The sequence below is a fragment of the Corythoichthys intestinalis genome, chromosome 6 (genome assembly GCF_030265065.1).
Source record: "Corythoichthys intestinalis isolate RoL2023-P3 chromosome 6, ASM3026506v1, whole genome shotgun sequence".
Lineage (NCBI taxonomy): Eukaryota > Metazoa > Chordata > Actinopteri > Syngnathiformes > Syngnathidae > Corythoichthys > Corythoichthys intestinalis.
Window position 1 is genome coordinate 21,681,690 of NC_080400.1, and position 27,784 is coordinate 21,709,473.

General features: G+C 37.6%; 2 protein-coding genes across 4 annotated transcripts in view; both read right to left on the reverse strand.

The window, feature by feature from the left end:
- The window catches only part of mlf1 (myeloid leukemia factor 1), a 28,928-nt gene extending 20,395 nt beyond the window's left edge, over positions 1-8,533 (reverse strand). For both annotated transcript variants that reach the window (XM_057838697.1, XM_057838698.1), the window contains exons 1-2: positions 8,356-8,533; positions 3,883-4,033 (exon numbers count right to left, since the gene is read on the reverse strand). In XM_057838697.1, coding sequence (XP_057694680.1) covers positions 3,883-4,033; positions 8,356-8,399 — 195 coding nt within the window. In that variant the 5' untranslated portion in view covers positions 8,400-8,533. The remainder of the gene's footprint in view (positions 1-3,882; positions 4,034-8,355) is intronic.
- A 568-nt stretch (positions 8,534-9,101) lies between these two features.
- Positions 9,102-27,784, reverse strand: part of rsrc1 (arginine/serine-rich coiled-coil 1) — a 318,330-nt gene continuing 299,647 nt past the window's right edge. For both annotated transcript variants that reach the window (XM_057838118.1, XM_057838119.1), the window contains exons 8-10: positions 23,886-23,992; positions 17,722-17,817; positions 9,102-9,806 (exon numbers count right to left, since the gene is read on the reverse strand). In XM_057838118.1, the coding sequence (XP_057694101.1) occupies positions 9,714-9,806; positions 17,722-17,817; positions 23,886-23,992 (296 nt within the window). In that variant the 3' untranslated portion in view covers positions 9,102-9,713. The remainder of the gene's footprint in view (positions 9,807-17,721; positions 17,818-23,885; positions 23,993-27,784) is intronic.

Sequence of the window (27,784 nt, forward strand, 5' to 3'; positions counted from 1 at the left end):
GAGCCAAGATTAGTTCTGGTTGATGTGCCAGATTGATCTGCAGCTACAGGTGGCGTCTGGTTGAAGTTATTGCTGCCAAAGGGAGGGGGTGGGGGCACAAAATATGAAATGTGATGGTTCACTTACTTATTTTCCCCCCCTTCTGTCATTGTTTGCATACTATCCTCATTAAAATATTAAATTCTATAAATGTTTAGGTGGTTATAGTTAAAGCAGAGACTGTTCTTTCATCTGTGTGATTTTGACAAAGACCAGATCACATTTGATGGCGATTTTAGGCAGAAATGTGAAAAATTCCAAAAGGTTCAGATATTTTTTCATACCACTGTATATGACCTGTAGTTTGCTGAAAGTAAATTTGAGTATTTGTGACGTCACTCTACGCCAGACGCTGCCTTCGTTGTCACAGCAAACTGTCAAGTGTCAGTAATGCGGCCCAGTCTGAACAGGCCCAGATCTGATTTGGACACTTGCTAAAAATAGTGTGAACAGTCAGCCCTAAAAAAATCAGATTTGAGGAGGAATCCGAATGGAATCAGATATGTCTGCAGTCTAAACGCAGCCTAAAACCTGGAACATCACACCAATTTACTTTCACTGCTTTGAAAGTATGCTTTGAAGTATTATGAATTATTTCTCATTTAAAAATATGATGCTGATATCAGCACCCTGTGCAAACCAAAAGTATCAAATCAAGTCTTTAGATAGCTGCTGTTCAGGCACTGAGGTCATTAGCACAGGACGCATTATCTAGTTAATGGCAGCGAGCTGCAGTAATTAGGAGGCATCAAGTTGCTGCTTATTGAGGCCAAGCGTGTGATGAAAGTCATTATCAAGGATAAATATACAGGCCTCCATGACATAGTGGGATTAAACTGGTTCACATACTTGTCCTGATTGAGGGAAGGTTAACGGGTGCAAGACTAGAGTCCAACATGTACAAAGCAGTAGCTATTGGTTCAGTTTGGTACATAACACCAATATTTGGAATACCAGTGCAGCAGATATAGAACCTATATTGTGACACATTAAATATTTATCATTTTAATACCGTACACAATAAAGTGTACGTTTCTTTTTTGTAAGACAATTATCATTGATTTGAGCTTAAATTTGGAACCAGTGTTCTTACATCCATTTGATTTGCCTGCAGTTGAAAATAGAATATACCAAAAGTGTAACTGTAAATTATTTCAAGCTACACACAAACCATTTTAATTCAGAGTTTTCCTAAGCTAGCATTACTCCATACGTTTACTGATAGCATTTCTAAAGGTTTGGGTGCTTAATTATTGAGATCAAGTGTTCACTCAGCAACCAAAGGAAGAAAGAATGTTCCACCAACACCAACCCTCACCTTTTTGCTAACTTTAAGTCTCCAGTACGAGTAAAAGTTTGCTTCAATGCTCATTTAGTCATTTCCTCAGCCATTTACTTTACATTGGTTTATGTATGTTTAAGTTCATGTTTCACAACACCTAAAAAAAATCCTGGGCTCTTCATGTACCACCACAATGACAAACATAACACTGTGCCTAAATATAGGATTTTTTTTTTTTTTAACAAAAAAATGGAATGCAACTGAATTGTTCTTGGGCAGGGGTCCCCACACTACAGCCCGCGGGCCAGATACAGCCCGCCTCCACACTTGGTCCAGCCCCCTGAACTTTTTTTTTCTTTTTTTTTCTCAATAGTGTTATTTATTTCCTGGCTTTTTTCTGTGAAGAACCCAGAGATGGTTATTTGGTTATTATCTATTTAATTAGTAGTGTTATTATTATATTATATTATATTAGATTTAGGGCTGTCAAACGATTAAAATTTTTGATTGAGTTAATCACAGCTTAATAATTAATCGGAATTAATCACAATTCACACCATCTATAAAATATGCCATATTTTTCTGTAAATTATTGTGTGAATGGAAAGACACAAGACGGAAATATACCTTCAACATACTGTACATAAGTACTGTGTTTGTTTATTATAACAATAAATCAACAAGATGGCATTAACATTATTAACATTCTGTGAAAGTGATCCATGGATAGAAAGACTTGTAGTTCTTAAAAGATAAATTTTAGTACAAGTTATAGAAATTTTATATTAAAACCCATCTTAATGTTTTCGTTTTAATAAAATTTGTAAAATTTTCATTCAAAAAATAAACTAGTAACTCGCCATTGTTTATGTCAATAATTACACAATGCTCATTGTGCTGAAACCCATAAAAATAGTCGCACCCAATAGCCAGCAGAGGGTGACAAAACACCAAAAAACACTAGTAAGAAGTGGAGATGACACTGTGCTGTCATTTTAATCTGTTTGAGCGGGGCATGTACATTAAATGCGTCAAATATTTTAAAGTGATTACTTAAAAAAATTAATTACCTCCCGTTAACGCGATAATTTTGACAGCCCTAATTATATTATAATATTATTATTATTATTATTTTTTGTAATTATTTTTATTTTATGTACTTTTGTTCCGTGAAGAATCCAGAAAGGGTTATTTGATTGTGGCTTTCTGAAAAACAATAATTTTTTACATTTAGGCACTCCTGCAATCGTCACACTTTTTCTGTAACAAACTGACCCGGCCCCTCATCAGAGAAGGGAAAAATTATGTGGGCCTCACAGGAAAAAGTTTGGGGACCCCTGTTCTTGGGTGTCAATTTTGTATTTTACTAGGGTACAAGTGCCACACTTTGAGATTTGCATTGTTAAATTACTTATTGATGGTAGCTTTGCGTGTAATGCAAAAGCTACCATTTGTAATATTCCTTTTTCCCCTTAATGGCGTTTCTTTCGCACGCTGCTCAGTCAAAACCGTTTAACCCACCGACACCGTTCAAACACCAAAACGACCGAAATTCTCTCACAATGCGGGTCCTCTTTCATTTCATACGTAAAATATTATAGTTCGCCTCAATACACGTTTTCATTTTGAGACAAACAAAAAAACCCATTTCAAAACGCTACTTACCCAACAGTTTTCGTCCAAATCACCTAATTTATAATTAAAAATTTTGGGAAGTTAAGAGGCACAAAGGTTTTGTGTACATTTTTTGTCCAAAACATACCTGTTCATTTCTAATGGGCAAAATTTTCCATTCATTTCCAATGGCTCTACTTGTCATTCATTTTCAATGGCACAAAAAATTCCATTCGTTCCCATTGATTTCCAATAAAAAAAACCTGCAAAAATCAACATTGGTACACCCGAAAACATCTCTCTTTTGGTGGTTGTGATTTTAGACCAAAACTTCCTATTAAAGCCCATTCAACTGGTCATGCTATTAATGCCCATGCCAAAGTAAGACAGATATCTGCTATCAATAGGAAGTGACCTCAAAATTCCCCCAAATCTACAGGAAGTCACCCAAAAATGCCTCCAAATCAAAAGAAAGTGACCCGAAATGTCTCCAAATCAACAGAAAGTGACCCGATATACAAACTATCACAGCAAACTACCATCGCAATTCCTCCAGGAATTGCATTTTCTAGTTCTTTACATTTTTTGAGGTGTATGGAACAAATATACTCGATTCAAATAGGACTCAAACTTTAGCTGTACAGATAATAAACGTTTTATTGATTCTGACAGTTAGTCCATTACTTCTGTAATGTTCCACTTTTTAGTTTGCAAGTGAAACAAAGGCCTATAAATAGTGTTCATTAGACCACAATGGAGAACTATATATATACTGTGTATTTTATATATATATACATATATAGTATATGGACTTTGGAGAAGCCAAAGGGTGTCAGCCTTCTAAACCACACTCGCATGGCCTCATGTCTGTACGAGTGTTGCTCCAGTAACTCAATGAGGCAGGCACGTGGATTAGTTGATTAGGTTCTTGGCGGTTATGTTCTCACCCTGTGATCGCCCCTCAACGCCGGCGGGTCCACCGGGTTGTGCCCACAGTTTCTCCCATCCGTGATGCTCGGCATGAAGGGTCCACCCATAGGCTCTGAGAAACTCCGCATCATCTGGCGCATGTGATCTCGGTGTGCGCGGAATGGATCTCTACGAAAGATGAAGAATGTTGCTCTATACTTTGAACAGTTGATAAAAGTGCTAGTTGTTGCTGGCCACACTTGTAAATGTCATTCTTAGTCTATTCCCCAACATTTCTACCAGGAAACGGTGTCCCAACTTTAACTAAAAAGTCAACAGCTATAAAGCAGTCTTTCAGTGACAGCCATTCCAGTTAAAATGGACATCTATCACTGTGAACTGTGCAGTGATGGGAGTTAATCATTTCTGTCTTTTCACATTTTGAAATACTTTTTACACAATCAGTTATTTTTTACTATTGTTACTAGTAATATTATTACTAAAAGTACTTTGCATGGGTGTTTCTACCTTTAGCGACCCTCAGTGTCAGATCTACAGTATTATGAAAAAGTATCTGAACTTTTTGTAATTTCTCACGTTTCTGCATAAAATCACCATCAAATGTGATCTGATCTTTGTCAAAATCACACAGATGAAAAAACAGTGTCTGCTTTAACTGAAACCAACCAAACATTTATAGGTTTTCATATTTTAATGAGGATTGTATGCAAACAATGACGGAAGGGGGAAAAATAAGTAGCTTTAAAGCACTCATCAGTGATTGGGCACACCCCTGACGTAAATTGTTTGGTAAAAATTGGTTTCAATTGCTCTTTAAGTCTCCTTGTGCAGAGGGTTCACTTACTTATTTTCCCCCCTTCTGTCATTGTTTGCATGCTATCTAGGCCTGTTGCGATAACAAATTTTAGTGTGCGACAGGTGTCAAAGTGGGCCAGAACGGTCAGGAACGCAGTTCCGGTATAAGATTCAGGGCCAGAAAGCAGTTCTGGTATAAGATTCAGGGCCGGAATGCTGTTCTGGTACACGGTGCTTTGATTCCGAAAATATGACGGCAACTGTCAAAAGCAATGTAAAAAAAAAATAAAAATGCTAAGCTGCCACACATGCATTTAATCACCAAGAAGAAAACAATCTACCAACATCAGATTTACATACACAAGTGTTAACAACAAGCATAATAAAGTGCTTGTGTAGCGTATATAAATAAAAAAGTCAATTAATCGTAATTAATCGCAATTCAAACCAACTATAAAATATGCCATATTTCTCTGTAAATTATTGTTGGAATGGAAAGATAAGACACAAGTCGGACATAAACATTCAACATACTGTACATAACTACTGTACTTGTTTATTATAACAATAAATCCACAAGATGGCATGAACATTATTAGCATTCTTTCTGCTAAAAGGGATCCACGGATAGAAAGACTTGTAGTTCCTAAAAGATAAATGTTAGTACAAGTTATAGAAATTTTATATTAAAACCCCTCTAAATGTTTTCATTTTTATAAAACTTTATACATTTTTAATCAAAAAATAAACTGGTAGCTTGCCATTGTTGATGTCAATAATTACACAATGCTCAATGGTTCTGAAACCTATAAAATCAGTCGCACCCAAGCGCCAACAGAGGGCGAAAAAACACCAAAAAACACAAGTAATCAGTTTGAGCGGGGCATGTGCTTTAAATGTGTCAAATATTTTAACGTGATTAATTTAAAAAATTAATTACCGCCCGTTAACACGATAATTTTGACAGCCCTATTCTGAATGTATGTTACTTATATCTTTATTATTAAAAAAAAAAAAAGTAAAAGTAAATGTTTACTTCAACTTCAATTATAATATACATCCTATGTTCTTAAGTAGTTAAAATTGAGATTTGGCATTTAGTACGTGAGGAAATAAGGGAAAATAAAAATTAGGAGATGGAGGTTGGGGTTATGTTTTATAGTTTTAGGAGGTTTGCCCCCCCCCCCAAAAAAAGAAAATAAATAAACAAAAATTTCTGGCTCTGTGGCAACCTTCACGTCGGTGAGTTCCGGCAAGAAATTCTAGCCACTTTCACCCCTGGTGTTCGATAATTTAACTCATAAATTATTGCGATATGCGATATTATTGCACCCCCCCATTAAAAAAAATTTTTTTTTTACAATAATACAGTGAGAATAAAATATACAGTATTTTAATAGATCAAGTACACCCATTTAAACACGATAAATGTTTGCTTTCAAATTCAAAAATACTTTTTCAGAAATCACAACTAAAAACAATAGACCATGCTTCTTTTAAGTAATAGACAATATTAATACCGCACAAAAACACAGAATAAATAAAATTTATTTTTCAAGAAAAAAATAAAATTGCACTTAATAAGCATTTAGGCAAATGAAAACTTCCCTCATAGCTTCTGCTATGGCATTCCATGTGTAATCCGAGGCACCCTGAAGCGCATGCAACTGTGATGTTGTTTTGTTCATGTGACGCAGTAGTGAGAGAGAAAGAGAGAGAAAGAGAGAGAGAGAGAGAGAGAGAGAGAGAGAGAGAGAGAGAGAGAGAGAGAGAGAGAGAGAGAGAGAGAGAGAGAGAGAGAGAGAGAGAGAGCTTGCCGAGTGCCGAGAGCCACAGGTTGAGGAAGTGTTGTTAGCGCTGTGTGTTAATAAATAACAAAGTTGTCAGCACGTAGTGTATTTGATATCATTGCCAGAAAAACATAATAGGACACCATGCAGCTTCCTTTTTAATATTGTCCTTATAATGATGATCTGCTGCATCATAAATCACTTTGTGACTTTCCACCTCCATGATGGAGTGTTCTTTGTCCATGTTCGCTGGTGTTTAACCGTGAGTAAGCATCTGGGCTGTTGACTCCAGCCCATTTTGACGGATGCATCTCCGGCAAAAATAGAAAATAGCCTAAACCATCCGGCGGGCTCCGGCACGCCAGAGATGGTCCGCAGTCAATCCGGAGCACTGACGCGGCCGGTATACGTTCAACAATAGGATATAATGAAAACGGATTGGCTCCGGCGCTATTTTTTGCCGGACCCGGATCAAGGATGCATTTTGCGTAGTTGGTAACAAGGAAGCCCAACTTTTAACAGCACTTCTGCGGCACGTGCGCACACATGTGCACGCAAGGCGATAAATCGCAGCGGAAAAATTACCACCTTCATTTTCATTTACCGTGCGATAAATGGAATCATTGCATATTGCGACAGGCTTAATGCTATCCTCATTAAAATATGAAAACCTTTAAATGTTTGGGAGGTTTTAGTTGAAGCAGACCATTTTTACGTCTGTGTGATTTTGACAAAAGATCATATCACATTTGATAGTGATTTTAGGAAGAAATCTGAGAAATTCCAAAAGGTTCAGATACTTTTTCATACCACTGCAAGATCTTGGGTAAATTTTATGTTATCAGTAAATTAACTTTTAAACATTTAAAATGGATACAGTGGTACCTCTACTTACAAACGTCTCAACATACAGAATTTTAGGTTACGATACACCTCAACGGGAAAATATTGCCTCTTGCTACGCAAGAAATATCGGTATACGAAAGACGAAAATACAGTATGGACTGCTACTCGTAGCTCCCACAGTTTACTGAACGTAATATAATTATAGCTGCGCTGCCTTTTGCGATTGCCTAGCATCTTCCTGGCATCCAGGTGGCTATAAGAGGGGCCTCTACCGCATGTGTTTGTGTGAATTAATTTTTAATCTTTATTCTTTATCTTTTACATAATGCACAACTCTTATTTAATGTTTAATAATCAAATTGTAACATGTATTTGTTACAAGTTTTGATGCATTTTTATGCTTTACAAAAGATTTGTGTCTGAATTTTGGGGGGTTTAAATCAGATTAGGGCATTTATATGGAAAACGCGTCTCTATTTACGGAAATTTCAGTTTAAGGTACCACTGTAGTTTTAAACTTTCGATTGTCGCGGGGTTCTTTCAACTTAAAGAAAACATCGGACAGAGAAGCCCCGTCACATAGATATAAATAAATGTTCAGAAGTAATGTTAACACTTTAAAGGACATTCATTTAACAATTGATGGCACCAGACGTCCAATCCATTTTGTGTGAAAACTGTACTTGCAGTAATCGCTGTCAAAATGGATTGAACGTTGAGCGTCATTAATGACGTGGTCATTCGATACCAGTTTTACGAATTCTAAAAGGAAATTCAATTGCAGGCAATGAGTTACATACTATGAAGTTAGAAAATTATTGATGCTAGGTCTTAATGGTATAAATTAATCTTTTTAAATGACCAAAAAGTTACTTTGATGCATAATAATGGATTTAATTTAGATCACAAATTTCGAAATTTGATTTGTACGCTCAAAAATACTCAAAAAGACATGAGACAAGTAAAGTATTACCACTTTTAACACATGTAAAATTACGAGTTAATCCTAAAAAAATAAAATAAAAACAGCTAGGTTGACGTACTGAGGTCAAAACTTACGTGAAGAAGGGGTCATCTTCAAAATCCATGTAGTTTCCGAACATAGCCTCGGATTATAAAAACCGTGAGTTTGAAGAATGTGACCAGACTAAAATATTGGTTTAAACAAACCTAAAATTCCGTGTAGGCTGCAGGTGTAGCTAGTTCGAGAGAAGCTACTGTAATGTCCCTGCACGGAGGGGGTAGCTGATTTAGGACAGTGGGCATTTAACCACGTGACGTTAACACCTATTCCTCATTGGCCGATGTAGAAAAGTTCCGTTAACGAGGTTGTTGTCTCGCTAAATGTTGCCATGACGACGGCGCTTTGGAAGCTTCTCGTAAAAAGTCATTTTCAAATTCCGCTCTCTCTAATACTCGTCATCGTGTCGAAGTGAAACACAGTAATTTAGGCACTTTCTTACAAAACGGTGTCCTGAATCCAGCATTCACAGCGGCGTGACAGCGTCCATCCTGGGGATTAAATAGCAAACCATGCAATGTTAACGCCGCGGTTGCTTGCTTAAATTCTAACATGTATTTAGGACTTCATTACCACACTGGCTATTTGGAGGCAATGGCGGCTGGGGTGACAAAGTATCCCACGCTCGGTATAGATTTACCCTCGGGCCAGCTCCATAAATAGGTCCAGCTCTGATTCTCTGCACTCATAATTAAAATCCACTCATGAAGGCACACAACTTAATCAACGGCATCGAGGACAATCAACAAGGTCACACAGTTAGGAAAAAAAAACAGGGTTTTCAATCAACGTTCTTTATTTTTGGATTGTTTACAAAGCATGGCACGCGATACAGTGGAAATCAAAAGTCTCCACGCTGTTGTTCAAATGCTTTTTGGGGGTTGAAATTTGTATATAACACCCCCCAAGATTAAGCATTTCAAAACTTGAAACCAAATGAAACCAATGAACGAGATGCAGGAAATGTTTCAAAAAGTGTTAAGTACAGTACTTGAAGCATTATTAACAGCGGCCTCACCTGGCAAAATGCAAGAATGCAGTCAGTCAAATTAATTATTGTACTGTATTTCATTTCAATTGAGACACAGAACTTAACACGGGCCACAGAAATGATGAAAAAAGTTTGGAAACATTTCTCCATGCTTCTATTTGTTATATCACAAGAACCTATCATCTGAACAGGGATTTTTATCTACTATAAAGTCGCATACTAAAAATTTGGCTCTGTTTCCTAAACAAGGCATACAAGCACAGTCACAGCAGAATAGCATAATATCTTCACTAAGGTTTATTTTTGTATTCGTTTCTACTCAATGCTATCTAAGAAAAAATAAGCAATTCAACTTCGAAGGATTTGATAGTGAGTACAGTTGAAACAAAAAATGGCGTTCGCTGGTTAAGCAACAGGACTCCCCATGAGCCTCTCCTGGCGTAGTGAATGAAGTCGGTTGAGCCACAACTCCTCAGCCTTCGCTTTGTCCATAAAGAGCTGCATGAGATAAAATAGAAAATGACAAAATGAATGAAAATTAGGGCTGTCAAACGATTTAAATTTTTAATCGAGTTAATCACAGCTTAAAAATGAATTAATCACAATTCAAACCATCTCTAAAATATGCCATATTTTTCTGTAAATTATTGTTGGAATGGCAATATAAGACACAAGACGGACATAAACATTCAACATACTGTACATAAGTACTGTATTTGTTTATTATAACAATAAATTCACAAGATGGCATTAAGATTATCAACATTCTTTCTGTTAAAGGGATCCATGGATAGAAAGACTTGTAGTTCTTAAAAGATAAATTTGAGTACAAGTTATAGTAATTTTTTATTAAAATCCCTCTTAATGTTTTCGATTTTTTTCAATCAAAAAGTCACACCGGGCTCCCTGCCGTTCTTCCACAGTGTCTTTAACTACCTAAAAGTGATTGAAATACACCACTAGGTGTCAATGGTGAGTTTTAAATTAATTAGAGATCTAGCCAAGGCAAAGTCTGAGTAAGTTTTGTGTGTATTTTGAATAGTTTTTTTTTATTGGGAATGCCAGTTCTCTTTGCACTGAGCGCTTTTCTTTTTGTGAACATTATTTTTTTGAGAGATTGGAATATTATTTTTGTTGTGCTTTCACTAAATAATATTATAGCGACTTAACTGTTCCGCCCAAATGCATTATGGGAAGTTGGGCAACCATGACTGTCAGTGGTGGCTACAAATGGTATACAGTATGTTCTGCGTAAGGTTCAATTGGGTGTGTTAAGAAAAACAACGTCTCCTGGTCTGCCCAAATGCATGATGGGAAGTCGGACAACCATGACTGTCAGTAGTGGCTGCAAATGGTATACAATATGTTCTGAGTTGTGTTCAATTAAGTCTGTTATGACAAATATCTATTGCTCCGCCCAAATGCATTATGAGAAGTTGGGTAACCATGACTGTTAGTAGTGGCTGCCAAAGCTTAAGCCAATTAAAGGCGTGGTCCATTGAATGCCTGTGCCCACTCATATTTCCCTGCCTTTTTGCTCTCAATGTGCTATAACGGTGTCATTGTAAACTGTTTGAGGCAACGCATGAACGGGTCATTCCGTGCATGCGTTAATTGCGTCAAATATTTTAATGTGATTAATTAAAAAAAAGTAATTAACACCCGCTAACGCGATAAATTTGACATTGAAAATAATTGTCAGCACTTGATTAAAAAAATTCTATATAGAAAATCCAGTCGCTTCAGACAAGACTTGCAAAGATATGACAAGCTTAATTGATGCTGATAACAATAAATACTAGATATTAGAGTAGTGGTTAGCGCACACATTTTTTGGGAGCAGCGCTCAAGTTTCCTACTAAATTACTAAAAGATGTACTGTATGTGAAGTTCATTAAAGTGCCTATGACGGTAAAAAGCATGTTTATTTCATTTTTCACGTGGTATTTTATGCTCCTGAATGAAATGGACCATTTGGATGTGTGTGGAAGCGATCGTTTATTCAATTGTTTTAATCCCGCGCCATGAAAACGAGTGACTTCCAGCTCCAGTCTCGGGTTGAGGACGAATGCGAATGTGACGTCATCCGGGTCAGCATCTCACAATACAGCATTGCTTTATAGCATGCAGATGGACTGCGGATTCTGCTGATTTTGCGGATTAATTCGTTTATTTTTCGTATCACGCCAGCCAAATGTGCTGCTGGGTTTTGTTGCTGCACTAGGGAGAGGCGTGTGAACCTTTTGGGGTTTCAAAAAATTCCTGTTCACTTTGGTTTGGCCAAAACAAGTCCGACAACTGTGGGACCATTGGACTTACAAGGAAGTGAGTAAACAAGTGTTTTGTATGATGTCAAATACTGGGATCATAGCACACGTTTTAATACGGAGGTGGCTTGCATTTTGTGGCTGACAATGCTCTTTGTTCGCCGAGAATGCCCCTCTGCCGACGACCGGCGGCTTGTCGCACCCCCCCCCGGTCCTCTTCGCGTGCCTGGCAGGAGAGCGCGATACTCGGCTTATGCTCGTGCACTTCTCCATATCGTCCAGACTTCCAACCACCTCTGCCCTCTTCGTGTGCCCAGCAGTAGACCACTATCCTCGTGTTGAGCTCGGGCAGCTATGCGCTCCTCTGACGTCGGTCGCTTTGTCCGGACGGTCATTCTCCAGCTGCTTCCCCAGCAAACGAGCTCTCCTGCCCGCAGCAGGGCAACGACGAGCTGTAACTTGTTCAACGGCAGAGGGTTGCCGATCCATGAAGACAATTGACAACCCTGCCGCCGTGTGACATGATCCAGGGTAGTTTTGTATGATTTTTCACTTTGAAAGGGCAGACACTTGGAAACGCCGCTTAGTCTGGTTTTGCTTGTCGGCTAGCTGTCACGCCTCCCGGTTTGTTTACGCTCTCTGGGGCTGGGAAATAACAAAAGCTGGACTAACTCCGGTGGCATAAAATATCATTTGGAAGGTGCAAGAAGTCGACAGTTTTGACCATTATGGGGTAATTTTGCCATGACGTACTGAATTAATGCATTTTTAATATTTCATATTCCATTTAGCACAAGACTGTTATTTGTCATGACCATACCATTTATTTAGCAATTGGGGAAAAATATATTCTGTAAAAATATTGGAATAGAGAGAATCCAATTCTCCATGTCAAGCAGCTAAACAGGACAGGTTAAAAAAACACAAATACTATATTCATTTTACAGGCTAATGAGCTGCATATCTTTTGGTGTATATCCATTAGAGGTGTGCAAAATTTCCGATTCTTAGATTATTCGCGATTCGGCCGTGGAAGATTCGAGAACGATTCACAAACATCCAAATTCTGATTATTGAAATATGCCAAGTAAAGCGGAAGTACAACACACTCAGCGTGCCGCGCGCAGTCTTCGGGACAATGAGGAACGGAGCGAGAGTAGCTAAACATCATGCTTCTCATTACCCGGCCCCTCGGGTAATGCCAATGCTCAACTCACGGCTCTAGCTCAACTCATGCCACGAGATAAAAAAACACAACAACATACCTGACTGCTGCCGAAAAGTTGCTACAAAGTACATTCACATAATGTTACGGTAGATATCATTTATATAGGACTAGATGCAATATAGATTCGGTAGTGTTAGTAGCACATTTACAAAAAGCTAGATGCAAGCGTTAGTAACGGCCGCCATCTTAAAGCAGTACACTTCCCTGCAAGGCTGTTGTAGCGAACCTTCCAAGCAAACCTAATTAACTTTTTATCTAAAATACTCCAAAATCGGTAAAATATTGACTTGAGTCTATCTTTAAAATAGTTTTAAAACCTTCACATGTCGAAAGTAGACAAAAGGGAAATTATGGAATAACGGGAGCAATTTTACCAACTTTAACGGTTGATTCACAACATTAAATTCATTAAATGTAGTTTAAAGCTGCTGATAAAGAATAGGGACTGGAGTTTTTTATTTACTGTTATTTTTGTATATTTTTTTTACTGCTATATGTTAACTTGATACTGAAATAGTAGTTTGGTTTAGCCTGAGAGTATTTTTGAACAATTTAGGAACTAATGTACAAAACATAAAAAATAAAATAAAAAAAGGAGGGGGGTGCATCAATAATCGTTTTATAATTGAATCGGAGCCTCTGAATCGTAATCGTAATCGAATCGTTAGGTGCCCAAAGATTCCCAGCTCTAATATCCATGCTTACATTTAAATGTGTGTGTATGTGTTCGTTCCCTATGGCCTCCGAAACGGCTGGGCATAGGAAATCCATGATTGTGGAGGCGACAGCGCCATCTTTTGAGTAAAAGACTCGTGAAAGGGGATTTCAATGTCGCAGTTGGCTTTCAAACTTTTCGGTTTCATGTACAAATTTAAATGTGCTCTAAAGATACGTTGTGGCTTTGAGTAATAAGACGCTGGATTTAAAAAAATGTACAATTTTCTGGAATATTACTAAGGGATTCCATTCAGCTGGATATCTCTATAAAGGTTTGTGTGTGTTCCTTTTTCATGGATGCCAAAATGGCTGGGCGGACTTTGTCGAAATTTTACAAAGTTGTACTTTATGTGTCTGGGAGTGTTTTTAGATGTGTTTGACCTCTGGAGGCCTCCATTTAGCACGGATAAATAATTCTAAACTCCAAAAATTAGCATATAAAATGCTAATCTTCTCTTTTTCACCCAGGCAAAGCAGTGGCATATTACTACAGTAGTATACCGTAATACATCGTGTACACCTGCGGATTATATGTGGGCAAATATCGTATTGGCCCGAATATAACATGGCCCCGATTATAAGACGACCCCCGCTTTTTCAAGACTCAAGTTTGAAAAAAGACTTTTTGAACACCAGAGTAATTTTTATACAGAAAAGAATTACAGTTCATCTGAAACAAATAATTATAACAATATGTTTGAGAGAAAAAAAACTGTTATTTTGCCTCATTCAAATCTTGATATCTGAAAATTTAAATATGTAAACTTAAGTGCAATCACATTCGTAAATGAATGGCTTCTGGTTTTTGAAATGTAAATAAACCAATCTATTGTGATAACACAACAAAATTGCAATAACTGCAATAACTATCAAAGAGAACTCTAACTGTAACTGTAGTCTTGACACAAATCTGAATAAGGAAAAACATTACAATAAAATAATGCAAACTGGTTAAACTAGTAGCTGAGATCTGTCATGACAGAACATCGCTTCAATGATATCTGGCGCCATCTAGCGTCATGAATGGGGGGAGTAGGTGAGATCTGTCATAACAGAACATCGCTTCAATGATATCTGGTGTCATCTAGCGTCGTTAATGGGTATAATGTCTAGACCGCGAATGTAAGACGACCCCCTCTTTTTCAATCTTATTTCAATGCAAAAACACCGTCTTATATTCGGGCCAATACGGTACTGTATAGTATGAGTTTTTACAGGCTGATGAGCTGCAAGTCTTTTGGTATATACTGTATATCACATAATACAATGTGAACAACTGTGGTTTATATATGAACAAATACTGTATTAATTTGTATAGGCTCATGAGCTGCATGTCTTTTGGCATATGAATCCCATAATAGAACTTGGAACCAGGCTCATGAGCTGCATGTCTTTTGGCATATGAATCCTATAATAGAACTTGGAAACCTGCGGCTTAAATATATAGATGAATACTGTTATCTTTTAAAATTGGGTGGGCGTGTGGCTTATATTCAGGTGTTCCTTATGGTCCAGAAATTACAGTTATTTCTAAATTATCAAACATAACCACTTGCCTTATAAAGGGTAAAATACAGACTTGTGGACTGTAAATGAAACTAAAAGATAATGGATCCCTACATGTTGGGGTATCAAGCTTGTGTGTGTTATCATGCAGTTTGGAAAGTGACATGTCAATCCTTCACTCCCGACCCGACGATGCATTTTCAGTCGTGTTATTTTGTACGACACTAGTGAGTTCTTGTCTGTCGGCCCCGCGCTAGTGTTGTGGCACTAATGAGGCTGTGTGGGTGTGTACACGATATGGGACTCATCTGTTCTAATTGGTGGCAGAGTTGAGGCCTTGCCCGCCTGGGGCATATTGGTACCATACATCAGCCTGTCGAATGTCGCAGGGTCTTGTACGTGTATTTATGTACAGTGTGTGTGTGTGTGTGTGTGTGGATATCTGCATACATCAGGTCATAACTTTGTTTGCCCACTGGAGATAGATGAGTGTGAAGCCTCAGGAGCATTAGTGCGGTTGAAAGTTTTCCTTCTTGTTTATCATCATTGCTCTGCAGACAAGGAGCTGATTGAAGATGGATTACTACAAGGGCGTAGGTTTGCATAGCGACGGTAGGGACAAATTTTCAGAGGACTCAGTTTGTCCCCACCAACTTTTAAGCAACCTTTTTTGGATTAGATAATGTGTTCGGTTATACAGGTCATTTAGATTGTCTTCCCATTTCTTGTAACGATAGAATTGACCCTATCATTATTAAGTGAATATTTTCATTATTTTCAGACTTACATTTACCCCTTTTTCACTTGCTGAAGTGCCATTCCATGTTTTTTTTCTTCCTCAAACTCATGTTTGATTGGCTGATTACTTGACACCCCCCTCCACACATACACACTCAACTCACAGTACAGAATTACGTTACATGGGAGGGGTCTTAGAAGTTTTTTTCCCGGCCAGCAGCCCGCTGTAATGCAAAACGTAAATGTTGTGAAACGCACCACTAATTTTGCCACTGAAAGTCCGACCTGCATCACAGATTAGCATTACCATTACGTTAAACTGTGCGAACTTGCTAACAGAGTAGGAAGCTGCTTAGGAGAAGTGTCCTTCTGTATGTGTTTTCTACTATGTTAACGTTAATTAAACTGTGAGAAATATAGTAAACTCTGCTCAGCTTTAAGAAATGTAGTGTACCAAGGTTTACCCCCTTTTACCCAGTTTGCATTTTTATTTTGCTTATGTGATCTTAAAGCAGCCCGAAGGAGCTTTCATTTTTTTGTTGAATTTGGCTGTGCTTGTGGACAAAAACAGTAGTGTTAATCCTAAAGGAAGGTTCCATTTTTATTTATTTTTGTTATTCTCTGACTAAGAAGTTGTTTTTTTGTTGTTGTTTTATTTAATTTATTTATACAGAAAATGTTGAGTGGTATTAAGACAAATTTTATTTTATTTTTTGCATTCCTGGATACTTAAGAGATGATTAACGAGCTTGTATTTCTTGTGTATGTTAATATAATTTGTGTTAAAATAATGCAATTTAAATTTCCTAATAAAATCCAGACATTCATTCTGGAAGTTTTCAAAATGGTGCTTTGGCAGTTTTTGACAACAAAGGTTTGAATCAAACGGTTTATCACCTGAACCAATACATATGCACTGCAAAAACCCACTTCCTTAAAAATGAAGGGAAAAAAATTAAATTCCCTTGTTTTCAGTGTAAATCTACTAGAAATAAGTGAAATTATCTGCCAGTGCTTCGAGTAAATTTTACTCAGATTTCTTGAATAATATAAAATAGCTAGCTGAAAATAAGCTTAACAGACTTATTTTAAGTAATTTGTTTTTATATATTTATGATTAAAAAAATGTTTGCCAGAAATGTTCTTAATTCAATAATACAGCAAGCTAATGATAGCACAAACATATTCATAGTTAGTGATGGTGTTCAATGTATTTGTTGTTGTTGTTTGTGCTTCTTCTCTCTCTCTCCTTCTTTTCTTCTGTTCCCCTCCTGTTCGCTGCTTTCTCCTAATAAACGAGGTACGTTGAATGATCACAATGAGAGTATGTCATACTCCCATGTGATATATTAAAACTGTTTAGGCCAAATCGGACACTCAAATCTCCATTCTCTGTGATAAGCAGCTGAACAGGACAGGTTAAAGAAAAAAAAAAAAAGAAAAGGAATTTTTTTAAATTCAAAAATAGATATTGTTCAAAACATTATTTGAAAGCATTTTCCTTGATTTAGGTGAAAAATGACTTTTAGATAGGCTTAATAAGTACAAATGGTGATATTTACTAATAAGTGGAAGAATCTGACAATCTGTTAACTAGCCTTTAAAACTCAAAACAAGATGAAAGTTATTCGACTACATTCAAGAAAAATGAACAGATTAAGATGTTATACTGTAAATTTGCATTGCAAAAGTTAGTATAGGTCAAGGCTATCATTTCATTAGGTTTTTATTGGAGAGAAATGTAGCCCTGACCGCCGTTCACCCAATCTGCTTAGTTTTATTAATGTCCCGTCCCCAGCAATGAATAAGGTTATTTTGTCCCTACCAACATTGAGACCAAACCTACACCCTTGGATTACAAGCACTCTCACGATACTAGTCTGGATACGACACACCTTATGTGTGGATAAGAGCGGGACAGAGGGTTTTTTGAGGGGTTTTCATGGTGACCACTTACAGCGGGATGAGCCAGAGTGTCGGTGTCGTTGTAGACGATGGACAGCGGAAGACTGACGTCTACGCTGTCGCTCTCCTGCTTCACCACAGGCTCAGTCTGACAGGAAAAAAGGGAATGTTTAAGGGACATAAACATAAAATGGAACGAATCATCACTCATTGTTCTAATTTTAATTCATTCCGACAGTTTTCGATGAACGTAGATAGTTAGAAATTGTGGTGATTAGCATTTCTTTCAAAAAAAATATTTTTTCCCCCAAATGCATGGTCCATATTTGAAGATAATCAGAATTAATTTTTGTTGTTGCTTTTCTGCATCCATCCACTGATATAACCTGTACACGAAAATCTTATACACAGTATTTGTAGGAAGTTAGTTAACCCTTTAAAGGGCAATTGACCATTTTTGTTAATTAAAAACAAACAAACAAACAAACAAAAACCCCATAAAGACTTGGCGGCCACATTTGTGGTCATCCCATTTTGGGTCATGTAAACCAGAATTTTAACGTTTAGTATCCAAGTGTCATCTAAATATGTACAGTGCCTTGCAAAAGTATTCGGCCCCCTTGAATCTTGCAACCTTTTGCCACATTTCAGGCTTTTGGATACAAAAACATTTCCCAAGCTTTAAACATCTCAAGGAGCACTGTGCAAGCCATCATATTGAAATGGAAGGAGCATCAGACCACTGCACATCTACCAAGACCCGGCCGTCCTTCCAAACTTTCTTCTCAAACAAGGAGAAAACTGATCAGAGATGCAGCCAAGAGGCCCATGATCACTCTGGATGAACTGCAGAGATCTACAGCTGAGGTGGGAGAGTCTGTCCATTGAACAACAATCAGTCGTACACTGCACAAATCTGGCCTTTACGGAAGAGTGGCAAGAAGAAAGCCATTTCTCAAAGATATCCATAAAAAGTCTCGTTTAAAGTTTGCCACAAGCCACCTGGGAGACACACCAAACATGTGGAAGAAGGTGCTCTGGTCAGATGAAACCAAAATTGAACTTTTTGGCCACAATGCAAAACGATATGTTTGGCGTAAAAGCAACACAGCTCATCCACCCTGAACACACCATCCCCACTGTCAAACATGGTGGTGGCAGCATCATGGTTTGGGCCTGCTTTTCTTCAGCAGGGACAGGGAAGATGGTTAAAATTGACGGGAAGATGGATGCAGCCAAATACAGGAACATTCTGGAAGAAAACCTGTTGGTATCTGCACAAGACCTGAGACTGGGACGGAGATTTATCTTCCAACAGGACAATGATCCAAAACATAAAGCCAAATCTACAATGGAATGGTTAAAAAATAAATGTATCCAAGTGTTAGAATGGCCAAGTCAAAGTCCAGACCTGAATCCAATCGAGAATCTGTGGAAAGAGCTGAAGACTTCTGTTCACAAACACTCTCCATCCAACCTCACTGAGCTCGAGCTGTTTTGCAAGGAAGAATGGGCAAGAATGTCAGTCTCTCGATGTGCAAAACTGATAGAAACATACCCCAAGCGACTTGCAGCTGTAATTGGAGCAAAAGGTAATGTTTGAAGCCTGAAATGTGGCGAAAGGTTGCAAGGTTCAAGGGGGCCGAATACTTTTGCAAGGCACTGTATATATATATATATATATATATATATATATATATATATATATATATATATATATATATATATATATATATATATATATAATGTCTCAACTCTAATTATATGATATTTTATTATTAGTAACTACATATATGTAACATATATACTAGTCCTTCTCAAAAAATTAGCATATTCTGATAAAGTTCATTATTTTCTGTAATGTACTGATAAACATTAGACTTTCATATCTTTTAGATTCATTACACATTCATTGGCTCGTGCCAAACTCGCTGTAGCATGTCTTCGGTAACAGTTTCCAGTGCAGCTGTAATTCTCTGTTCTCTGTTCTCGGTTCTGGTGCCTTCTTTGTAAAATTTGTGAAGAAGGCACGCTGCACTGTCTTCGGTGACTGACTCTAACACGCAAAATGCCTTTTCTTTTAAAGTGAACCACATTTCCTCACCTGAAAAGATAGAAATGCCAAACGTTACACACAAAAACTAAAACGTTTCTACACAAGCTGTGAAAATTTGAGGTCATTCCAATGAAAATTGTCAAAATTATTGGCCTACGAAACGGGGTCAAACATTTTGGAACACCCTGTATATCTCAATATATCCCAACCCCCCAAAAAGTCGCAATGTTCACCTCCCTCCCTCCCTCACTCCCTCCATCCAATTATAAATTAATAAAATGTTAATCAATACAGCTAATAAAATAAAATGAATACAAAGAGAAATACACTATTCTTATGCGCCCCCCACCATAACACTCTAAAGTTTTATTACTATTTAACCTATTCCCCACCATTGATAATGATAGATATCGAATTACTGCAAACCGGGAGGACTGGAAGTGAATGCATGTTTTTCATTACCATTCAATGAACCCCCCCAAACGCCTTTTTGGCTTTTTGTTTTATTTTTAAGACACAAGATATATGATTATTCAGTAATTGGATCATTGACCGGAGGCCTCCATTTGTCCAGCAGGTGGCAGTGCAAGTCTGCTGTATGCATGAAGCTGTATTGAAACATCATGGCCAATGTACATATGGTTACATCATTAGGTACATCCGCACAGCATGAAAAAGTTCGCATTTACATCGAAAATGTTTTGAGTGCTTCCTATAAAACTGTGTTTATTCATGTGATTGTATTTTGCAGCTGCAAGAAAAAAAAAAAAAAAGCATTATTTAGTTTTTAATGCTTGTTTTCACTGGCTGCAGCTTTTGAATTGGTAGCTACTAAATCCCATTCGTTATAGAGGTATTTTAAAGCCTACTTGATACTGTAAGAGACACTTGATCCACCGTTTCCAGTTGCCTTCGTCAAAAATAATGACTCAGAGCTATTTTAAAATAGGCAAAAAGGACAAGCTGTCCTCCACCTGCTTAAGTAAACATCGAGCTCGACACGTTGCCAAGTGTATTCATGTTTCAAAGTGTGCAATGAGCAGCCCCAGTGCAAATGTTTACCATTTGGAAGCTTCTACTGACATTCCATTTGGCTGCAAGATAAAGTAAGGCAGGTTCAGGAGCTAATAAGCATGGTGATAAGCCAAGAAGCAACTATTCCAACCACTCATCTAAATAGTAACTGCATGCTGAAGAGCAAAATTTAAGTCAAAAATCTGGATTGATATAAAAAATACGCCATCTCACAGTGTATACATGTGCTTGAAAAGTGATTTCTTTTAAATATTTACATTACGGTGGGATTATAAGATGTATATAATACAGAATATTGCCTTTAAGTATAAAGATATACGTAGTAATATAGACAATTACTACGGCACAAACAAAAAATATAATGTAATTAAGAGTACCGTTTTAATGGAAGTGAGTTAATAGTCAATCTTTCAAAAAAAAAAAAAAAAAAAGATTTTAAACTTCAAATGTTTATTATGAATGTTATTATTTTACATTTTTTAAACAGGAAAAAAAGAAAAGTTTAAATCTGATTTTGTTTTTAAATGTTGTTATTTATTTATTTCAATTTCTAATTTTGTATCTCTCACCAGACACCATGACTTTAACTGGATATTATCGCGTACTTACCTTGTTTTGATCCAAAAACTCCATGTCACATGTATCACTGAGTGTCAAGACACAGCTGTGAATGGCCACAGCTGGATTTTTGGAGGATTTTATGGGTGAAACATTGTAATATAACAAGGGTCGCAATGCAGAAATCGCAGACATCAAGGAGTGATCGAGATTTTCTTTTTCATATATTTACCCTTTTAAAGGTTTTTTTTCAATTTCTCTTTGTTTGGATCGATTATTTATCACCAAACATATCGGAAAAATGCGACAGTAACAAAAAAAAATACAATTAAGTGATAGTTATGAGGTAGATATATGTGACTTTTTTTACAAACACCATTTTTTTCATTGGGAAAATAGAGATTTTAAGCTTTCCAATGATGTATCCCACATGCCTTTAGGACAATTTTAAAATTTTGCCAAATTGGGGGTCTCAGAGCGGAACTTCAAGTCACCCGAGCGTTTTCCACCATATATAGAATATGTATTATTTTTTATTTGCGAAAAAAAAAAAAGTTTGTCACGGTCCCAGGTTTCAACTGGGACCGTGTGTATTTTTGTGTGAGACCAAGATTGAGCTTTTTGGCAACAAACACTCTAAGTGGGTCTGGCGTGCCACGAAAGATGCACATGCTGAAAAGCACCTCATACCCACTGTGAAGTATGGGGTGGGTCAGTGATGCTGTGGGGCTGTTTCGCTTCCAAAGGCCCTGGGAACCTTGTTAGGGTGCATGGCATCATGAATGCTTTGAAATACCAGGCCATTTTAAATCAAAATCTGTTGCCCTCTGCCCGAAAGTTGAAGATGGGTCGTCACTGGGTCTTTCAGCAAGACAATGACCCTAAACATATGGCCAAATCTACACAGAAATGGTTCACCAGACACAAAATCAAGCTCCTCCCATGGCCATCTCAGTCCCCAGACCTTGTTTTGTCGGCAAAAGGGGGTTGTACAAAGTATTAACACCAGGGGTGCTAATAATTGTGACACACATTATTTGATGTCAAATAATTTTTTCTTTATGTGGGATTTTTTTCCCCACTGAATGAATGCACTTGTATTGAAGGTTGGATTTTTCTCTTTTTTTCCATTAATGTCCCATATTATTTGAATTAAAAAAAAAATTATTAGAAGCTAAAAAACACATCTTTTTCAGGGGTGCCAATAATTATGGAGGGCACTGTATATACCGTAATTTCCCGAATATAAGGTGCACCCATGTATAACGCGCACCCCAAATTTAATTGTAAACTCTCGGGAAAATTATTGTACCCGTGTATAAAGCGCGACCTAATTTTAGCACCAATAAATAGAAGAATACAAGAAAATAGAGTTCGTGTAGAGATAGAGAAATGTCATTTTACTGACTGGTGAAACACAGCATAAGCATAGCACATTGGTAGTTTAAAACATTACCGTAAACTGATATTATCTACAGTAATATTATGATCTGACAACTTCTCCAACTTACCAGAATCCAGGAGAAAACAAAACAGATGTGAATTTTCTTCCCCAGTAGGTGGATGGTGAGATAGTGTAAAGCGCTTTGAGTGCCTTGAAAGGTGGAAAAGCGCTATATAAGTGAAACACCATTTACCATTTTAAAGGCTTCTGTATAACTTGCTCATTTCATCATGATGTATAAATGTTTCTTCCATGGATTGATACGGATTAATAAATGTGAGGACTGAAGTCGGAAATCGGAAAGAGTGCATCGCTGTAAACTTTAACAAGAGGAACTATTGTTATTTGAGTGTGAGTTCCCGAGGGACAGATATAGTTGACGGACACAGGAAGTCTGTGTTGTTACGTTTGTTATGGTCCGAGTTGCCGAGTTGCATTAAACGTTGACTCAAATGAGTTCAAGAAACTAAATTCTTTGCTTTATGAAAAGTGAAAAAAGCAGAATTTAACACAGACGAAATCATTCGACCAATCAGAGTGAAGTATTACCGAAACAAAATGGGGACGTCATGTACCGTAATGGTCGGCAACGGATCGTCGCATACGTTTTCTTCAACACAACATGGCCGTGTCAATAAAAAAAAAAAACTGTCTTTATATATATAGTATATAATATATATATTTCTGTCTCCATCCCTGTACCCGTGTATAATGTGCACCATGATTTTACAAGTTGATTTTTGGGGAAAAAAAGTGCGCATTATATTCGGAAAATTACGGTATACATTTTTAAAAATGCTAAGGAAAAAAACAAGACAGTTAACATTGGCAACGACAAAAGCCTCCCAGTTGGAGGTAAACATCAATGTATGTTTCGACCTTGGCCATAATCTGTGTAGTGGACAGAAGACCTGTGTTACATGTTGTCTGTCTTCTCAAAAAAAAAAAAAAAAGCTCAAACAAATCAAATTGGGGTAACATTTCAATAATGACTTGTGTGTTTGGTCTCTATCTGAGGGGGTGACAGATACAGAACGTACCAGTTTGTCTGAATGGGTGACGTTTGATTCGTTCCTCGTGGGAGGGACAATTGATTTAAAGAGCAAAAATTGCCGCACTGCACCTTGACGTTGTCCCGGGATGATTTGAAAGCCTGTGGAACAAAGGAGTCGCTCTCGATGGCCTCGATGTCCTTTATCCTGCGCACTTGCTCCTCCAGAGAAGTTCCCTCTGGGAAAAAAACAAAACAAAAATACATGAGAGGAGGTCACCTGGCTCTGGTCATACGGGTTCCGCATGGAGGGAGCAGACTTGATTGCATGTGATTTGTCTGCGTAACGCACCCTGACTCGTAATGTGACACATGGGATGTTATTTCAATCTTTAAGGGAGATATTTTGTGCGCCGCCAAGGGCACGTTACGGCCCCCCGAGGAAGGCAAATAAATGCTAACAAGATGAGAGTAAATTACACTGGGAATAATGCATTGTAAAATAATCACAAATATGAACACAAACTGGCTGCAATGGAATTTCATTAGGGAGACAAAATGGGATTAGGTTTCATCCAGTTTTCGTGGATCACAGACCATTGTTGCTGCGGTTTGCCCAATCATGCACAAAGACAGGAAAGGGCTTCCAGTAAATGACTCCTGCATATAAACACGTCAGGACTGTTCGTATCACACACTATATCATTCACGAAGTGCAGCTTTTACAAGCGTGGGAGGAATCACCAAAAAGGAAAGTTTGCAATTGGAAAGATAGAAAAAAGTATGAACAGTGCCATTATTGTTTGGCTGTCAATCTTTCCACCGATCAGTCAATATTCATCCCTCGCTGTCACATCCATCCGTCCTCCCCTGCACACACCCATCTCTCCATCTGTCAATCTTCCATATGTGCTACAATTTGGGTGGTGTGTTCAAAATAAGCACTTGATTGTTGGTGAAGTCCCTTACAAATACTTCTGGCGGTCCCTGCAACAACAAACATCTCGAATTTTCTAAATTTCTCTACAAGCTTAGTGGAAAATGTGCAAAAGTTGTTCGCAATGACATATTGAAACAGTGGTACTTTGACTACAGTTTTTTGAGATACAGCAGAATGAAGTGCTTTATGGTGGAAGTCAACTCAAGAATTTCAACTGAGTGGTTCAACCCCATATACTACAGATATTTAAACACAGATAAGGAAAACACTGCGAAAAACAACTAAAACTGCAAAAATGTAACTGAATTACAGTGCAATCTTGAGATACGAAAGCTTCGGTACCCGAAAAATTCTTACAATAAGTTTTTCAAAGCTTTTTCGCCTCATATTACCAAAAATTAATCAGCATACGAAGGATTATACGTACTGAAATAGATACAGTGCCCTTTCTTAATGTGGGATTTCTTTCCCCACACAATAAATGCACTTGTACTGAAGGTAGGATTTTTCTCTTTTTTCCCCATTAAGGTCCCATATTATTTGAATTAAAAAAAATATTAGGAGCTAAAAAACATATCTTAACCAGGGGTGCCAATGATTATGAAGGACACTGTAATTCCCGCTTGCAGCAATGCAATGTAACCATGTTTGTCTGTAAATGTAAACAAAACGACACATACACCCCACAATGTAAGACACAATGCTCATGTATATGAAACAAAAGAAGACTATAACTTACAAGCGATCCTTTTGCTAGTCTTTTTGCACTCCGCATTTGCTACGAGCTCGAGTAGTCATGTGATAACGTCTGTAGAACGAGCTGGAACCTAACAAACTAGTTACAGGCATGAAAATGGGTCAGGGGTTAAAAAGGTGAGAAGGGTGTGGAGGAAATATATTCCAGCACACTGTATTGTACACCCCAACAAAATATTGAGCTCTGTCAACCCACACTGTGTTTCAGCAGGGCCATGCAGAGACCGGTGGAGGGGTTGGTGCTCGTAGATCAAAAGGGGCACATGAACAAGTATTTAATACACCTTAAAACAAAATAACTTCAATTTTAACCAGCTTTAGATAATAATTGGCTGCGACTGTGACATACTTTAATTGGGAGGGGGCAACAGTGAATAGAAATCAAAACTGTCATCAACACTTTCTGGCTGTGACTCAGTCAGTCTGCCTCTTTTCTTCCTTCAACCTCTGCATCAAAACTTCCTTCCTCAACTTGTTCATCTGAGAACAAACCACATCAGACGGTCACTGAGCCACCAACAGCACAGTTTTCTTAAAACTATTATTTCATTATTATCCATACTTAACAACTCTAGCACCTAATGATTAATAAAGCAATGACATAAAAATCTTATAGAAAAATAACATTGTAATTGTGTTTATAATTGGATTTAATACCCGACAATCCTTGCAAACTTGTTCTTACCAGGTCTGCTATTCACCCAGCTGATGAGGTATCCACTGCCTTTAGCAGCCTCATCTAACTCCTTTTTTTATCCCTCAATCTCCCTTCCCTACGACGCATGTCTATGTAATGAAATATAAATATTTAAAAAAACAAACAGACTCCCCGGTGGCTTTTAGTTTTAAAGCTTTCTTAATTTCTTTCTCACTCAATAACAATAGTTAGATTTGTGTTTTTATTATTCAATCAAAAAACAAAGTTACTTCTATCAAAAACAAAGTTGCTTCAATCAAAATACAGTATATACTTTTAATCCCAAAAAGTAGCTTCAATAAAAAAAAATGTTTTTGATTGCAATAATAAATTTGAGACAAAAAAAGCATTTGAAAACTATTTTTCTTGATTGAAACAAATTTTTCCATTTAATGTTTTGCATTTGGGCCACATTTTGGCTAGGACATTTGTGTCTTTATTTTTCAATCAAATAAGTTGCTTCAAACAAAAAAATATATATAAAAAGAAAAACTTTGCACATGTGCCAATCACCGTTTACCAAAGCCTGAGAGGGTTTGAGTAGACTCACTGTGAAGCTTTTAATAAAGCCAAGCATTTTCTAACTACTTTATTCTTGTTTAAAAATAATTCGGTGGGGCAGTAACATGTTTAAAACTTATCATAATTTTTACTTTTTGAAGTGCTTGAAAACCATTTATAAATGATACTTTGTTGAAAAAAGTGAAAAAACATGTCTTATATATATGTATCTTTTTTCCAATGTAGAATCTGAATAAATGCATTGAACACGCACAAAAAAATGAGGGGGGGTTGGGCCGCTACTTCGCGGTTTTCACTTATTGCGGCGGGTTCTGGTCCCCATTAACCGCGAAAAACGAGGGATCCCTGTATTTCTGAAAAGCTTTAAGAAGCAGGACTCATTCCCACCACTCGTGGGGCTGCTGTTGTGCCGACACCGGCCGTCAGCTCAAATCCAAGCCGAAAATAACGCGTCTCCGGCGGACGACGGGAGCGATGTGAGGCGCCCCCTCCATCCGAGAGAATGCCGCTTAATTTGACTCAACAGTGTGTTTCTTCGTTTATATTACCGCTAAATACACAAGCTTGACGCCAATTTAACGGGAGCTATATTTTTTTCATGGGAGATTTGGCTAGCTCTGGCAGTGTTCAACGCAAGCTGCAACGAATGGCAGTAACTTTTTTATATCACAAAACGTGAAAACGATTGAAACCATTACTCACAAAATTCAATCTGCTGGCAAATACAGGCAAGTGTGTATGCTGCGCTCTGGTCTGCCCCGATGTGGATAAGGCCTGCTTTTTGTTTTCGCAGCTTTGCAATGCAACCGAAGGCTCTCCGAGCACTCCATGTACACGCGTAAGGAGTGCGCGTGTTTGGAATAATGGAACGCAGCTTGGGCCGATGATTGGTTCTCGTCAGCGAAGCATCTAGAAGGATTTGCTGACTGTGTTCTTAAGTGCTCAGTTTAAGTACTAAATTAATCACATGATGATAATAATAATAATTAAATAACCCCCCCCCAAAAAAAAAGAATTTCTCCTCGGATCTACGCAATTCACGTAGGTCGCCCTTTTTGACTTCAAAACGGCGAATTTCGCCGAAAGGTGAGAGATTTTCATGCCTGTAGTTAGCTT